The following is an 18,050-nucleotide window of genomic DNA, read 5'->3' as shown; positions in this document are numbered from 1 at the left end:
TACAGGTCCAATGTATCGGGGACCGAATTTTCCCCTCTTTCTAAAGCGAATCACACCCTTCCAGGGTGAAACCTTCAGTAGTACCATGTCACCTTCCTGGAACTCCAACTCAGATCGGCGTCTATCGGCGTAACTCTTCTACCGACTATGAGCGGTTTGCAACCATTGTCTAATCTGATTAATCTTCTTGGTAGTCTGTAAGACTACCTTTGTCCGTCCCATCACTCTGTGACCAACCTCACCCCAACAGACCAAGGTGCGACATCTCCGCCCGTACAACAGCTCAAAAGGTGGGGCGCCAATGCTGGAATGATAGCTGTTGTTGCAGGGTTCGCCTACAAAGGGTAGGTGGGAATCCCAACTTACACCGAAATCAATGACACAAGCCCTCAACATGTCCTCGAGGGTCTGTATAGTCCGCTCACTCTGGCCGTTGGTCTGCGGATGATAAGTCGTACTAAAATGCAGAGCGGCGTGATTCCCCCTAGCCATAGATTAACTATATATGAGGTATTTGACTATAGCTAAACCTTCTCCACAAAGAGCAACCAAAATGTGTTGAGCTCTCAACTTGTCTCTCCCACATGAGGTACCTTTAGGGAAGGATTTAATTCCTCCAAGGACATTGTCAACATCCATTATAAGGGGAGGTTCTGAAAATATGGTGCTCGGCATGGAAGGTGGTGGCTTGTATGGATGCTTATCCTCCGATGCCTTCGTGGTATCACCCCCAAATGGAGCAACCCCCAAAGAACATAAAACTTTCATTGATGTTGTAAAATGTTTATCAGCAACCTTACGAAGACATTGTTTGACATTGGTGTTGCCCAATGTTCTTTCCTCCTGAATGTACTATTCTTTTTTGCCTAGTTGCTCCAGTCTTGCATTGTCAACTAAGTTTTTAACTAGCTTGGCGATACCGTCTTCAATCCCCAAAGTAGCTAATGTGCTCAAGATATTACGATGTTGCAAAGACTTCCTGTTGTCAGACCTACTTTCTTGCCTATTCTTGGGCCTGAACACCTACACCTAGGAAGAATTAACAAAGCAAACCACGCTTCAACGGACCCGAGATGATCAACCACCTTGGAAAGGGCTGCTTTCAAAGCTTAGAGAAAGTCATACGACAATTATGAGGGATGTTTTTTTACGGTGGTGATAAGTAGTTTATAAACACGATCAAGCAGCTGAGCATCCATCACCAACCCATCATTAAGGTCGGCTTCCGGTCCATTGGGTGGCGGCTTTGGAATGCCAACAAGATGCCCGCTCATGTCATCAGCCCCATCAATAAACTTAATAAGGCCACCCGGTGGTGACATGAATGAGTCAGTGCATGAAAACTCATGTAATTCCCACATATCCATTGACCAAACTCCTTCAAAGTTGTTGCCACAGACATAAACAATCCATGATCAGAAGTAATAGCCTTCCGTAATACAACTTTGCGCTCATCTGTATGGAGGTGTAAGCTCTTGAGATGCGATATCATACGGGAAATCTCTTCCAACAATACCATTTGGCCAACAATGAAACCCCCGAAAAGGACACGGCCAAGTCCCGCTCTCAAAGGAATGAGATGATGTTATAAAAACACAAATAAAGTTTATTTAAGCCTTAAGGTGAGACCCGAAATTAAAAACACTAATCCTAATGAAAATGTGACACTCCAACAAAAGGTTGGAGTGTGCACAATGAAACCAACACCGATCGTAAACTCTACATCAATGGAATATCATTAAATTGGGTTTAATTTGAATTCGGTTATTACATGTAATAATTATTATTATTTAAATTATAAATAATTATATACATGTTATTATTATTATTTTTAATATTTATTTGTTATAAGTAATTACTATATTCGTTAAAAAGTATAAATTAGTAGTTGATGCCCACTTTGAAAATAATATTGATATTGTTAAATTATAAATAATTATATACATGTTATTATATTTTTTTTAATATTTATTTGTTATAAGTAATTACTATATTCGTTAAAAAGTATAAATTAGTAGTTGATGCCCACTTTGAAAATAATATTGATATTGTACTGTACATGACATATTTGAAAAACTAATGACATTCCATTGAGATGAATGATCTAATCTAGTGTTTTTTTTAAGAAATAATAAAATTTGGTAAGGGAACTGTGATACGAAATGAATTTGAATTCGTATGAATTAAAACTTAATATGCAATTGGTTGACATTTTATGTTTAATCTTAATATGCAAATTTGTTGGGAAGTAAATTATGTAAAAACACCAAAATATTCCTTGTTGATTTTCTATGTTTTCTTTAATTTTATGGAAATCATAGAATTTTGTCTACCAATTCTTTCTTTTTTTTTATTAGGTGATACATTTTAAGCTCTTTTAAGGACTGGCCCACAACTGATTTCAAACTTGAAAGAGTAATTTCGCGCCAAAATTTAGATGTTTCTGATGAGGTTTAGTTTCCAAGTTAGCAAAGATGGATATTTATGATGTACAGATTATTTTTATTGTTGATTTGGTAATGTTTGTATGTTTGTTTGAGTTTGATATATATATCAAGAAGAATGGAATTTAAATTCCTTGATCCTACCTTAAGAATATATACAATCAATTTAAACATGGATTTCAATGGAATTTAACGAAATCCATTTCCATCGATTTAACCAAACACGTTATGGAAGGAATTTAACAAAGTCCATTTGATCACAAATAATCCACGAAACAAACACAGTATCAGTTGCATTGTACTTGGCTGTGATATATATTCTGTGGAGATGAAAGAAAAAGCCTAGGGTTGATAAGAATTACCTGAGGTGAGGTTGTCAATTAAATAATATTATTTAACTCTCCCAAAAGAAAACAAAACAGTAGTTTGTTTGGTTTGGTTTGGCAAGACAAGAAAAAGGAACATACTGAACTGGAAAAAAAAAAAAGATCATGATGATGCATACCACCTATTTAAAAGGTCCAAGAGCAAAACAGCAGCAGAATCTTTAGCTTTCTTGACACTCGGCATAGGTTCTCCAATGCATTCATCCGTCCAGCCTTTATCACAGGTATTGACCCTTACAGCAAAAATAAAGCGTTTTGCATGTGCGGGCCCACCTTCACTCACACACCTACACATAGAACATAGAACATTGAAGATAGATAGATAGATAGATAGAGGTAAGGTAAGGTAAGGTAGATATCAAGTGAGTGATGGGGTAAGAATAGCCTAGGTACCTGTACAATGGCATTGGCCAATTCCTGCGCAAACAAATGTCATTCAAGGTCTGTCTGGTGAAAGTCTGAGTGCCATTCTTCTTGTTGTTTCCATTTGGTGCTGACTGGTTGTCCTCCTCCTCCTTGTCCTTGGCTTCCTGTTTTGTTTTGAGAGCAGCAAGAGCATTGCGAGCAGCCAACTTTTGTGCCATTTTCTTTTGAGGATTTTGAGCGACACCAACCTCCACCCCATCAATCAAGACCTGAACTGTAGCCACGTTGCCATTCCTGGTCGCCTTGTACTCCAGCCCTTCAGCCTGCTGCTGGCAACGTTCTTGTAGTTCACGCACCGGATGCATCGGGAGTGTTTCCGGAGTCACCATTGGTTGCAACAGAGGTTGGAACACCTAAGTTCATCCCAACCCAGATTAACTTTAATAACTGCTTTGCTTATTACAAACACAAACACAAACTTTTTTCAACTAACCTTCCATACAACTGACGTGTCCCGCTCGCTGTCCAAGAAGATGGCACCAGCAATAGATTCAATAATGTCACCAAGCACTTTTGGAGCTTTGCAATCTCCCAGACCAAACGAGTTGAACCCTGGCTTTGACACTTCGCTTTCCACCTCCTTCACAAAATCCCGTATCTGCAGTAGTGCTCATAAATCATTATCATACATACATGACATAAAAGACTAAAATACAAAACTATAGCTAGCTCCTTTTGGTCCCAAAAAGTTTCCTCTTGCAATTTGCCTGTATGTTTTTGGTCCCTCCATGTTCCAACCAAAGTTACATGATCCATTAACTTTTGCAATTTTGGTCCCAAATGTACTCATTTTACTTGGAGTTGGAAAAACTCTAGTAAAGCAGAGGGGTTGATTCATTTTTGCACTTGTGGTCCCAATAAGCTCTCATTCTTGTAAGTTGTAACGTAACTGTCTTTGGTTTGGTATGGTTTGGTCCATAATATATTTATTTCAAGTAAAATGAATATAGCTAATGTTTGCAAACACAAGAATCAATTATGAGTTGGAATAAGGGAAGAGGAACCAGAAATTGAATATTTTTCTAGTCTAGAAAGGCAGAAAGATGACCTGTTTTTCGAGTGCACTTGAACCATGCCTGAGGTGCAGATGGAGGTTATGTTTAACAGCAACACGTGCAAAATTCTCGTTATTAACAGCAGCAGCTCGCAAATCGGTTAAGCGTCCAGGTGGCAGATCCGTGTACATAAAAAACAAATGCTTTGTAATGAGATGATCCAGCACCGCATCTCCAACAAACTCCAAGCGCTGGTAACAGGAGACCCCAGAAGACGGCCTGGAAGCATGAGTAATGGCTTCAATCAGAAGACCTTTATCATTAAACTTTATGTTCAACGCCCCCTCCAACCCCTCAAAGTCAACACTCCTCAGTATGCTATCCGGAACATTACTAGGCCTTGTACACCACCCTACTTCGCTCCAATCGAATTCCACCTCGATCCCAATCCACTTCATCAAGTGGTTTGCAGCTTGTTTTCCGCCTTCAACGTAGTAAACCCCGATCAATGCTTCCACCACATCCGCCAGTGTCTTGCTGGATAACACCCGGTAGGAGCTTGAATCCCCCTCCTCCTCCTCCTCAAGCTCACCATCCTCCAGATCATCTTCATCTTTAATGTCTTCATGCTCAGATGTTTCTTTAATGTCCTCATCAAAAACAGGGAGCACCCCAGGGGCAGCCCATCTAGATGGAGCAAAGCGATCCGCTTGGATATACGACTGAAGTCCTTTTGTAAGGGCGTAATGGTACAAAACCATGTTGCTCACCATCTGCTGTCTCATCCTCGTCAGCTGACCTTCATGCTTCTGTGGATGTTTCAGAAACAGATACCGACTCACAACCCATTTCAGATACGCGTCTCCCAACAGCTCTGCTCTTTCATAGCAGAAAGTCTCCTGGCATGAAGCTGCAGTCAAAGCTTCCAAGATCTGTACGTAACCCAATGTCAATGTCAAAACAACCATATAAAAGAAAGAAAGAAACAAGCATACCTTAAACGCTGGAACCGGATAACTGATAACATTCTTGAGCTCAACAGCAAGCAGCATACTTTCAACCCTGCGCATTATTGATGGCAACCTTTGTGCACCACGAACTAATGACCCGGACAGAGGATGTACAAAACATAGCTCCGGAGGGAGGAAAACATAATATGTTTTATCCGGCGTCTCTTCCGATTCACCTTCATGACCTGATATGTATAAATAAATAAATATATATATATATATATATATATATATATATATATATATATATATATATAATAAAAATAAATAAATAATTACAAACAGCCCAGGTGGGATTAAGAGTTAAGACTTAAGAGGGGAGTTATAGTCACCTTCCGAATGTTCAAACCGAGGTGAGAGGAGATTTTTGCAATAAGAGACCCCACGCCCTCTTATCAGGGGCTGCTTCTTATACATCAATTCCACTCCATACCTAAATTCAAGGTGTCAAATTTATAAGGGAAGGGAAGGGGCTGTCTGTTTTTTGGAATCAATGTAAGGGTAAAATGGTTATTTAGTCTGATTAAGACAGAGTTTAGTACAGGACTTGAATGCTTACTTTTGCTTGTAGTAATCAGCATATGAAGTATACTCAAGCGGACCAAGATACCCTTCTTTCCTAGGAAAAGAATTTTCTGCTGTCATATCATATCTTACAGAATCAACATAAAACCTTTTCCCAGAATGAGCAGCAGTTACAATTCTTCCAACAAGATCCTGTGCATTGGTACAAGAATCAGCCATCATGACTTTCCCTTGTGTCAAATCCCAATCCCCATTAATATTAATATTATTATTATTGTATGATCGCATCAGAGGAGGAACCAATCCAGATGCTTTGACAACATCAAACTGTGCTACAGCTCCTCTAACACCATAAGTCGGATGTGATTTCATTCCTCCCATTCCATGACGTAGTTTACCATACCCGTACTCCCTGCGGTCCCCACCAAGCGTCCTTTCATTTGTTCCAAGGTAGACATCCGGTCTAGCTTTCTGAAGTGGGTTGTTCCATGCGGGCGTTTTTATAATATTTTCTACAGTATCCCAATCAATCTTGTCAGCAGAAACAGGCACAAATAAATATGCTTTTGCTGGATCCCAGGGAGTCGTCGATGGTTCAACATCCACATCCAGTACAATGCTCATTAGTCTTACATGAAAACTCTTCAATGAATCCAACTGCAATTCATCAACAACACAGTCAGCCAACCAACCAATCAAAACTAAGAGCTGCAAGTCCAACAAACCTGAGTTTTATTAAGCTCCATACACCCCCGAAAGACAAGAGATGCCTTAGTTGTCATTGTTCGTGCGATAAATAGCTCCGTTGACATCGATAACACCTTTAAAATGTATTGTATTGTATTTGTCTTTTAGTCTGGTTTAATCATAGGGATTATAATAAAAAAAAGAGTAAATCACATTTTTGGTTTGTTCCAAGTGAAATGACTATTTTTGCTGGCTATACCCCAAGGGACCAAAAATACTCATAAGAAGAACCTAAGGACCAAAATTTCAAAAATGTAATTTACTCTAATATTAGATTAGATGACAAAACAAAATTGATAAATTTACAACATGGTAATACTATTAGGTAATGGTACCTCTGCATCCAGTTGATTACCCAAAAGCACAGCGAACTCTGAAACTTGAGTCAAAAATGGATCTTTTGAGGACCCCACATTAACACATTTCACAACATACATATACAGACGAACCAGAACCAATTCAGAGTTATCATATTCATCTCTTCCAGATAATATCCAATCACCCTATGTGAAGAGAAAACATGTAAGCATAGCATATATAAACAATTCAAAAAAGAAGCAAGTGATGAAAAACTAACCTGTAGGACCTTAGCTACACCTTCTGGATAAAATTCCCTATGCCTAGCAGTTCCTGGAAGTGGTTGGCCTTCATCATTTTCATCAGCTTTCTCAGCTTCTCCCCCACTCCCCTTATCTGGCAATAGCATATCGGTAAATGCTCCCATTTCATGAAGCTTCTTGCAAGCAGCTAAGCAAACCGCCTACATATCATTTACAATTAACAAGAAAGAAAGTAAGTCAATAAAAGATGTCAAAGTCAAGTATAGATTAATAATCCAAAAGACATGACATGCCTGCTGTGCGATTCGCATTGAACTGCATACAGGTCCCTCAAGCCTTTCAAAAGGTGCATTACAGGGAAGTTGAAGCCTGCAGGAGTATTCAGTTGGCCCGCCACCTGGCTTCTCATGCCGCTCCATAATAAACTCCGGACGAAGTATCGAGTATCTACAAAACCAAACCAAAGTTTAGAGACAAGATGCAGTGTATTGGTATTTTTATACGCACACACACACACACACACACACACACACAAGAAGAAATTGGGGTCGAATCATAGCATGACACCTGTCGCTAGGTAGCTGAGAGCAGTAGAAATGAACAAGGCCGACTGCAGAATTCAAGCTGACAACAGCACCGGTTGACTCGACCTGGTAGACCGTACCATGAGTTGGCTCTATGGAAATCAACTTTGAGGTGCCCATAAGATGACTAAGATCAGTTCTTTCGATTGCTTCTTTCCTCAAAGTTTCTTCACTGTTTCTAGCATTTCTCAAAAACGCCTCATGGGACAGATTTCCTCTGTACAAAAACCAAAAACCAAAAACATCAGTTTTCAGATAAATCTCGTATCATATCATATGATATAATAAATTACCTCTCCACCATCAAGATGTAATCTGAGCCTGGCTTTCTGGCCCGGCCCCGAGATTGGATATATGCCAATACGGTTTTAGCAAGGTCAAACCGGATAACAACATTACACTGCCGAATATCAAGACCTTCCTCAGCTACACTGGTGGCAACTAAAAGGGTCACCTATAAAAATTCTCAAAATTCAATCTTCACTTCACTATAATGATAAATTTATAATTTATAATTTATAATTACAATACATACACGGCCATCTCTGAATTTGGAAATGGTGTCCTGCATTTGGGAAGTCCGCATTTCTTGGCTGTTATTGTGCCCTATCAGACTTGCTGAATTGATAAATTTTAGAGAAGGAAGCTCTGCGAAAACCTGCATGCATGCATGTGATGTTATAAGATTTAAGAGAGAGAGAGAGAGAGAGAGAGAGAGAGAGAGAGAGAGAGAGAGTAATTATTAATATCAGAAAAGGGAAACACTAAACCTTTGGAAGAACAAGGGCGGCCACAACGCGCTCAACAAATATGATGGCACGGAAATCCTCCGTGTGCTGGTACTTGAGAAGTATCTGGATCAGCGACTGGACTTTTGGAGTCACTTTTCCATCTGCCACAGCAGCTCCTATAACCACATCCACATGCTCTCCCCCAGACACCACTATAACAAAAACAAACTCAATCAACCATCTTTATTTGAAAAAAAAAATTAATAATAATAATAATAATATTTATAATGTAAACTCACCATGGCTGTCAGGAAGCTCCCCTTCCTCAATCTCATCGGGACAGCTCGCCACCTCATCAACTTCACAACTGCTGCTTTGTAACACTGCTCCCTCCGACAGCTGGCATTGTAATAGAGAAACGACTTTACTCAGGTAGGATTCTTGAAACTTAATATCCAGCTGGAAATTTGCCCTTTCATCACTTTGCAAGGCTGTCAAAAACGACTGTGCAACCTGCAAAGTTTCATCAAAATACATCAGTTAAGTTTTAGCCACCCTAACCCTAAATGATGACTAGCAATGGCAGTGTCTGTGTGTGTGTACCTTGTAAGCACACCATTGTCCTAGTTCACCAAGGGCATAGTTAATAGCCCTGAGTTTTTGAATTAAATTTGCAGCCCCATCCCCTTCTGTTCTTTCAGACACACCATACACCTGTCGAAGCTCCTCTTTAGCACCAGCATCTCTTGCCCCCATAAACTGCCACTTGCTTCTTCTTGAACTTGATTGTGCAGCTTGCTCAACTGCAACTTCCATTTGCTTAATTTGCTCATGTAATGACCATAAACTAGCTGCTTTATCATACTCAACTACCGTTTCTATTGGCATTGGAACATGCTTTTCCAGCTCCTTGCGGTCTTTAATGGTACACACAACAGAGTCCAGTTTTGTTTCAAGATTACGGATCTTGATTGCACAATCCACTTGGCTAGACACCCCTAAAATACAAACCATACCAAACCAAACTGAACTCCACAAATCATCATCAATCACTATTTGCAGAAAGAAAAAAAAAAATACCCTTTAGGTTAACAGGAGAGGCAGTCATTCCAAAAACAGATGGCCTTTTCTCCTTGGCTGTGGTGTGATAGAACTCCGACATCACCAAAGAGTATGGATGCTTCTTCACAGCATGGTGACACTCATCCAGAATAAGTAAATTTATTGCTTCCATTTTGATAATGCTGTGTCTCAGAATATTTAAAAGAATTTGAGCAGTCATAACTAGAACCTACATTGCATGCAACAGAAACAACATTTTAGAATGGTGATTCATAACCCATCTCATATGAATAATTAGCAGTAAAAACTTTTTTTATCCCCATTAAGTCATGTATGGGTAAGTGGCTGCTGAAGAGATTATGATTGTTGTCTGGATAAAGTGGTGTACTCATAATGTTTGTTTCTTTTCTGCACTATGAGACTCTTATCATTACATTCCAAAAAAAAAAAACAAACAAATTTCATAGTATTCATCAGTTTTACGGTTAGGAGAGTTGAGAGGAAAAAAGAAGAAGGGCGAATAAGTAAAGGGTTTGTCTCAATATATCAAACTAGGTTTTTGGCTTAAACACATGCCCGGATTAAACCAAAAAGAAACAATTAAGTGCTTAAGTAACCCATCAAGCCCATTAAGTAATAAAGCCCCTTTATTATAATGAAGGATAAGTGACCTGTTTCTTCTCAAATTCACGTTGCCACCTCCTAGCATCCCAAAAATCTTGACCCATCTCACCACAATAGTGACCTACTTGATAGCCAGTCTGATCACGGATAACTTCTGCTTGCTGCACATGTAAATTCAAATCACAGAATCTTCATATTTCATGTTTCATAATAGGAGCAGATAAGTCAAAAGACAAAACACTTTGTGGTACCAACCTGATAAACAAGTGGCACCTTTGGAACCAAAAACACAGCCAGCATCTTCTTTCCTTGTCTATGCAAATCATTACACACACTTTTTATAAGGAGGACAGCAATGAGGGTCTTCCCTGCCCCTGTCTCTAAGAAGGCTATGGTGTTTTTGTTTTTAGCCTGTTCAAGAACATCCAGCTGATATTTGCGAGCATGCTCTTTTGGTACTTTTTTCTTGGAATTATCATCGTCCTTGTCTTTTTTTAACTCTCCTTGAAGGTTTTTGTCAACAGGAGGCTTGATATCTCTGTTACAGCCAGACTCCCAGGAACCTGGACGAAAAACCATGTCATTGCTTCCCAATCGGTCCCTCTCCCAATAACCCCTTCCTTCCCTCCAATCCATCTCCCTATTTCCCCGTCTACCATTACTACCATACTGTTGTTCTTTTCTCCTGATTGAACTTCTATTACTACTATTATCCCTTCTGTCTTTCTCTTCATAATCACGGGCCCTCTTCCTACAACTAGGTCTTTCTCTTTCTCTCTCCTTGAGATGCAGATCAATGCGAGCCCTTTTCCCAAATCTTTCTTGCTCGTCATCACATCCACGATGCTTGTGGGAGTGAGGACGACTACTTTTCTTGAAACTATTCCCATTATTACCATCGGATAACCCATTGGACACACCAGAAGCATCCAGTAACGAGGCAACAGTATCTTCTTCTGCTTTTATGGCAGATGACAGTGTGAATTGAGCATCAACGATGTTAGCATTTGTTGGGATACTATCAAGGATACCATCAAAGAAACAAGGATCCAAGCTCGTATCTTGCAAATTTGAGAGGCCAACAGGGGGGAATTCGCCAGGGATTAGATCATCGCAAGAGATGTCCTCGCACGCATCCAGCCAGTAAGAAGGTTTTGTATCCTCCAGGGTGTCAGCAGTCCCAGTTAACATGCTGCTGCTCTTATCGTCCATTCTTTTACAGGTGCTTTGATTTTCAAATATTTAAACGTGCGGTGGACTGCGGAGACCAAAGAAAACAAACAATTTCAGGGGAATAATATACAGTACACTAAAGAGCTGAAACGCCAAGATATAGCATGTAAAATTAGGGGGAAAAACCCACTCAAGGTTGAAGAGGAACAAGTAGCTGTTGTCTATTAGATTAGAACAACTAGAAAGGAGAAGCGAAGATATTTATTCTTCTTACTTTTGTGGGGGGGAGAAAATGCCTACTTCTTCTTGTATGATGCTAAAGTAGAGCAAAACCCTCGAGCGTGTGAGATATTAGAGGAATCTGCAGATTGGCGTGGGATAGACCGTACGAAGCACGCAAATAGGCAACTGAGAACCAAATTGTGTGATTCCAATATTCCACACGGTCTATCTTACGCGATTCTGCCCATCCTCGCCATTCCCAACCAAGAATCCACCGGCTGCGCCTTCAGATGATATTCCAGGAGATAATGCTCAATCGGAGTACAAAACACCGATATGATGTTTTAAAGGCCATTACAACCCTTTTTATTTCAAGTAAAATCCTCCATAAAATTTCCAATATTTTGGAAATTAGACCTTTTTAATATAAAACCGTCATAATTTATTTATTTTAATTTTTGTTGAGCTTTTAGTAAATCATGGAAACTAAATTGTTAATTTTTTCAAAATAATAAGATTTTTCTATAGGTTTTATCAAAATTTGTATATAATATATAAACGTATTTTTTATGTATTTATATATTTTTAAGTTTTTTTTTATATATTTATGTATTTTAAATGTATAAAAATATTTTTTTTTATGTATTTATAGGTATTTTTAAGTATTTTACATATTTTTATGCATTGTTTTTTTATGTATTACCCATGTATACGTATTTTTACATATTTATGTATTTTTTATATAGATATTTATGTATTTTTATGTATTTTAAGTGTATAAACGTATTTTTTATGTATTTATATGTAATATTAAGTATTTTACATATTTTTTTATGTATTTTTATGTGTTTTTTATGTATTACGTATTTATATGTATTTTTACATATTTATGTTTTTTTTTTCTTAAATTTTGTTATATATATGTTTTGTATTTTATGTATTTTAAATGTATAACTGTATTATTTTTATGTATTGATATATTTTTTACTTCAAGTCGTCGTCATCATTTCATCCAATTTCAACGGCTTCTTCGAGTATGTATAGATGGTTTTTCTGCATAATTATGTAACATAAACACATAAGAGATACTAGCATATTCATACCCTTATCAACTAGCCTTCCCTGGTTACCGTGTCATTGACCGCTTCTCAATTAAGTCATTCATTGGTCATTTATACATAATCATGATAACTGGCCTATCCCAATTATCCTAACCAAACATCACTCCCAACTGTATCAGACGATCAACAGACAAGACTCTACCAATCTAGCATACCAAGACACCAAGTGTCATAAATTGTACATGCATAACAAGGAGTTATGTAACACCCATAAAATTTAAATCAAAATTTTAACTTTTCAACGCATTTAAAATCCAAGAGTTATTACAAATCCTTGTTTTCAAAATAGTCCTTATCAGAGTTTTCCCATAAACACAAACAAAATGTAAGGAGCTGTACGATCACATGTTTGTCTTTCCGCGATCCCTTGATGTATCTGAAACAAGAAACTAAAACTGTAAGCCTGAAAGCTTAGTGAGATCCCCCAAAATACCCATACTCACACAATACAAATATAATCATAAACAGCATACTATGGGTTCAATCAACCATCGGGTTGGAATACCACAGACCCTCAACCTTTCGGTTGGAATGCCAACATACTATGGGTCCAATCATCCTCAGGATGGAATACCTCAGGCCCACAACGAACACGTTGGAATCCCCACATACTATGAGTCCAGTCATCCTCGGGATAGAATACTCCATGCCCACAACCAACAGATTGGAATGCCCATGTCTATTGGCTTTCGCACAAAGCAGAGAAGCCTCAACCAATAAACAAACATGTGTACATATAACAGATAATAACATAACAGTCTATAGACAACAAATTGATCTATCGGATCATACCACATATCATATAATATTATCATACCCTTTAGGATGTCTAACTAACAGATCATTCTAGCGTAACATAACCCTTAAAAATTCAAAGGGTCAGCCTTGGTGCCTTAGACCCTTGAGTATAGTGAGGAAAATTCACCTGACTCGAAGGGCCAAAATGCTGGAATTCTAATCGTTGCCTCACTGGAGATCCCGAGTTGACACACATAATAAATACTAGGTTATTACCCGCCATCACTCCATTGGCTAAGTGTCCATATAATTCATAAAGTCCATTTCTTTTTGTCGGGCCACGGCCCAACACCAAATCCTTATTTTGAAGGTCCATACTATAAAGTGCATTATTGGCCTAATTTACCAAATTGGGCCCAACCTCTTTATTGGGCCTAATCCCATGATCCATTATCATAACCTGGCTCAAAACATCCTATTTGTTGCGTCTAACAAAGGCCCAAATCCATTACCCTAAGCCCATTTATCATGAGCCCAAACAGAGAGCATACGCGGGGCGTACCTCTCTGGTTATGCTGGGCGTAAAGCCGTTCTACGCCGACTGCCATCCGGACAGTTGACCTCGTATGCTGGGCGTACAGAATCTACGTTGGGCGTACGCGGGGTTTTACCAAAACCCTAATAAGTGCTTAATGGCTTAAGCTCTTAATCCCAAATTCCAGATCCATCGACCAAACATGTCAGGGGACCATAAAGTTCCAGACTTTATCACTTTGGACATCTAGAAGGTCCTTAGGCATGGTCTTAACCCATTAAGACCTTCTCACTTCATGCATGGGACAAGCTTAACTATTGGAAACTGATTTTTATCACTTAAGACCCTCCTAAGGTCTAAAAGGACAACTCATTTCGTCTAAGACATCACATGCACCATCTTAGGGATTCTTGGGACAAAAGACTCTCATAAAGTTAGATATCTAGATCTATAACTAAAAAGCACAAAGTTTCAAGCTTTTTACCTTCTGGAGCTTCAATGGCACAATATAACTTCAAATCTATGGCCTTGTTGTGACAACCGTCAAATTCTGGTCAAGCCAAAGTCAAACAAAGTCCACGAGTCAAACCGGTCAACTCAGTTAACCCATGTATACTAGGGTTTACGTTATGTAATTACTAAACAACTCGCTATTTTAATGAGAAAACATCATTTGGAAAAATTTGTGTGTTTAATTTTCCTTAGACTTGATAGTGCTAAACAATGAACCAAAGAGATAAAACACTATTGCACACTCATCGGGAGTGTGTAGGACACTAAAACATGTCTTAACGGGGTTTACGGACCTTGCATTGCGAAGTCGGACACTCAAAAAGGTTACAAACGAAACCTCTCTCAATCATTTTCACTCTATCTTTTTATTTGAAATCTCTCCCAAATCTCTCTCAAAAGTTCCCGTAACTTTTTGAAATCATTCAGGTCATCCCAACCCTTAACCGGGTCAAAAATCGCTTAAATCGAGGTTAGAACGGGTAAAATACCCCAAAGGATCCGAAACCTCTCCTAAGAGCCGAAGCCTCTTAGAGGCCGAACCCTCTTGGACTGGAAACAGCAGCCATCGAGGCCGAAGTCCCTTGGTCCAGCCGCAGCCCCGACCGCAGCAAGCGAGCCGCAACCCCGACCGCAGCCAGCGAGCTGCAACCCCGACCGCAGCAAGCCAGCTGCCCAGCCGCAACGAGCCTCGCCTCCTGACCGCATCGAGCCTTCCGACCGCAGTCTCTTCTCCTCAGATCCGTATCAGCAGCGAAGCCTTCACTTCATATTTGCCACTTTACTACCCGGTTTTCGACCATGACTCCGTTTTAAGCTCGTTTTTAATTATTTTAACGCGGGATTTCCTCCAAAAATCATATTTTAACATATAAGACCCTAAATATTCATAATTTAAACATATTTTTATGGAAATATATATTTAAGAATATATTTTATTAAGTGGGATCTTGAGGTGGAGTGTGGATCTTGCCATAATATTTGACACAAACAACCATCTCATGCCTATTCCTTTGACCAACTATTGTACTCCCCAGCACTCCTAGTCACCTCATGGTACTACCCCACTCATTTCCCAGCAAACCCACATCCAAATGAGCTGGAAAACCCTCTCTCTCTCTCTCTCACTCTTTACTTCACTCATTTTCCTCATTTCCACCAAGTATCAAACACCACTTTTCTCTCAAATCATCTCACTCAAATTCGAGATTTAAGGGTTGATCATCAAACTTTCTCTCATTTTTAGTAAGTTTCATCACCCTCCTTATGTTTATTACATTCCCTATTACTCAAATCATAAATATTTTACACAAACATCATCACATTCATGTTAGATCTTCGAATCTTCAAGTGATCCTTCAAGTGTTCTCGAGTTGAACACTTCTCATCTTCAACATTCACCCACTGAAATCATATAAGGTGAGTTCATACCCCTACATTTTCATGTTTTCTTAAGTTTTAAGGGGGGGGGGGGGTTGAATACAAGTTAAAACAACAAGAACACAACTAAACTCATTTCACAGCCTTCATCAGCAAAGTTCAACTCCATTCATGGACTGTTTTGGACAACTTAAACATTTTAGTTTTCAAAACTGTTTTAGGCTCAAGTAGTTCTAGTTCTTAGCTTTAAAATGACTACTTGCACATCTCCACACGATTTTTCTACGATTTATGGTGAATGACGATTCACCAATTCCCACCACAAAAATGAAATTATTAGGTTTTAATTGGTTTTGGAATTCCTAGGTTCTTTTAAGATTCATTGAACTTTTCAATGGCATGTTTCAATCTCGAATATGCCCTCCAAGTTTTGTGATTGGGGGATCCGGACCAGTCTGTGATTATGGACGTTTTCACACATGTTGGAGACCACTAAAAATCATGAGAAAAATTATGAATAAACTCGACACATTTTGTGAACTCCCATAATCTACGGAATCAGTTTTCGACTTCATATGATTTTTCTAGGATTTTTCTAAAACAGTGTAGGAAAGTAAAAATCTAGATAACAGTTTATAACTTTCATCGCACTTTGTAACTTGTTGAGCAAAGTGTTAATATTGAACATTTCATATTTTACATGTGTTTCTTGATGTGGTATAATTACATAAAAGATACATACTCACTGAAGTGTAAGAATCCTCCTCCATTACCATTAGTACAAAACAAGAATGATAAACATAGTTATATTTTTCCATACAGTCGACTTACATAGAAAAGGGTTCTTATACACCACAAACAAACATACTACACTATACTAGGTATAGTTAGGTCGCATATACATTACAAACATTTTGATAAGCTATAATAGGTATAGTTTATGTTCATTTACATTACAAAAGGTTTTCATACGAAATGGGGTACAAATACAAAGTACCGGTTTTATACAAAATGGGGTACAAATACAAAGTACCGGTTTTATACAAAAATGGGTACATCACAAAGTACCAGGTCTTCATATAAATGGGGTATGAATACAAAGTACTGGGTTTATACAAAAGGAGTACATCACAAAGTACCAGGTCTTCATACAAATGGGGTACAAATACAAAGTACCGGATTTATACAAAAGGGGTACATCACAAAGTACCGGGTCTTCATATTAATGGGGTACGAATACAAAGTACCGGGTTTATAGAAAAAGGGGTACATTACAAAGTACCGGTTAATCTTAGTATAGTTATAGTGACCCACATAGGGAGTTAACAAAATTTAAAGTATACGGGATTCTATAAATCAAAAAGGGTTTTCATGTTGATCTAAAACCACTTTTAATAACAATAGGTACGGATTTTACTTGTATGCTTTCGGTATCAGTACTTGAGATCACATAACACAAAACTCACACGCACATCCAGTCTTGGGGTTTAAGACTACATATCGTTTTTATAAGGAAAATATTGGATTTTCTTGGTAACATACAACTCATTGCAAAGATCGGCTTTTAAACTCTTACTTTCAAAAGCTTACGAAACTCACCAACTTAATTGTTGACACTTTTTCAAAACTACTTGTATTCTCAGGAAATCAGTGAAACAAGAAAACCAACAACATTTTGAGGATGGGACGTTAAATCGTCAAACAGTTCATTTTATCATCATAATGTAATTAATTTGAAACATGTAAACATATACTTTGGTGTAACTTTTTCAATTATATTTATGATGGTTGTATTTACTTTGAGCACTATTATACTCGTTGTTGTGATACTATACATGAAGTCCGCCACCCCCGGCTGTTTCCGCCATCCTTGGTTTGGGGGTGTGACACTTGCTTTCCTCCTCTAGCTCCTTGGTGCAATGTCTTCACTTCCTAAGGCACAAGATGCACACCAACTCACACTCCTCACACACACACTAGGGTTTGGGGTGTTCTTCTGAGGTATGGAGGCTGAGGGTGTGACATCCCCAAAATCACGGCCAGAAAAGACCGATTTTGTTTATGATTTGTTTAAAAATCAGAGTAGCATTTTAAATAAAAGTGTTGCGGAATTTGTCCCAAAACAAAATATGATAAAGATTTATCAAAAGCATTTCCATAGAAATGTATTTCGTTAAAAGACTTGGGATGTCATGTTCGTACATATCAAAAGCATAAACAGTACAATATAAGCCTTACTACATTATTTCATATCTACAGGCCTATATCCGTAATCCC

At 38.5% G+C, this 18,050-nt stretch overlaps 1 protein-coding gene across 1 annotated transcript; it reads right to left on the bottom strand.

Moving 5' to 3' along the window:
* Window positions 1-2,792: 2,792 nt before the first annotated feature.
* On the bottom strand, window positions 2,793-11,826 carry DCL1 (dicer-like 1). Its single transcript, XM_078986676.1, has 21 exons — window positions 11,542-11,826; window positions 10,350-11,352; window positions 10,142-10,255; window positions 9,489-9,699; window positions 9,012-9,406; window positions 8,708-8,921; window positions 8,448-8,620; window positions 8,213-8,335; window positions 7,971-8,131; window positions 7,661-7,894; window positions 7,387-7,540; window positions 7,111-7,293; window positions 6,869-7,036; window positions 6,512-6,607; window positions 5,821-6,443; window positions 5,594-5,694; window positions 5,247-5,446; window positions 4,305-5,183; window positions 3,690-3,854; window positions 3,224-3,609; window positions 2,793-3,117 (listed from the first exon to the last, which is right to left on the bottom strand). Exons 2-21 carry the CDS (start codon window positions 11,304-11,306, stop codon window positions 2,934-2,936), a joined length of 5,721 nt encoding a protein of 1,906 aa, XP_078842802.1. The 5' UTR covers window positions 11,307-11,352; window positions 11,542-11,826; the 3' UTR covers window positions 2,793-2,933.
* Window positions 11,827-18,050: the final 6,224 nt, after the last annotated feature.

This window comes from Lactuca saligna, chromosome 3 (assembly GCF_052625555.1).
Source record: "Lactuca saligna cultivar CGN05327 chromosome 3, ASM5262555v1, whole genome shotgun sequence".
NCBI lineage: Eukaryota > Viridiplantae > Streptophyta > Magnoliopsida > Asterales > Asteraceae > Lactuca > Lactuca saligna.
The sequence above is the reverse complement of the archived record's forward strand: the minus strand, read 5'-3'. Positions and strand labels throughout refer to the sequence as shown.

Excerpts from the sequence above, each read along its gene's own strand:
- DCL1 (XM_078986676.1), bottom strand. The coding sequence starts at position 11,306 with ATGGACGATAAGAGCAGCAGCATGTTAACTGGGACTGCTGACACCCTG. Across the intron at positions 8,132-8,212 it reads CCAAATTCAGAGATGGCCGT|GTGACCCTTTTAGTTGCCAC; the intron begins GTATGTATTGTA and ends GAATTTTTATAG. Across the intron at positions 7,294-7,386 it reads CAATGCGAATCGCACAGCAG|GCGGTTTGCTTAGCTGCTTG; the intron begins GCATGTCATGTC and ends AATGATATGTAG.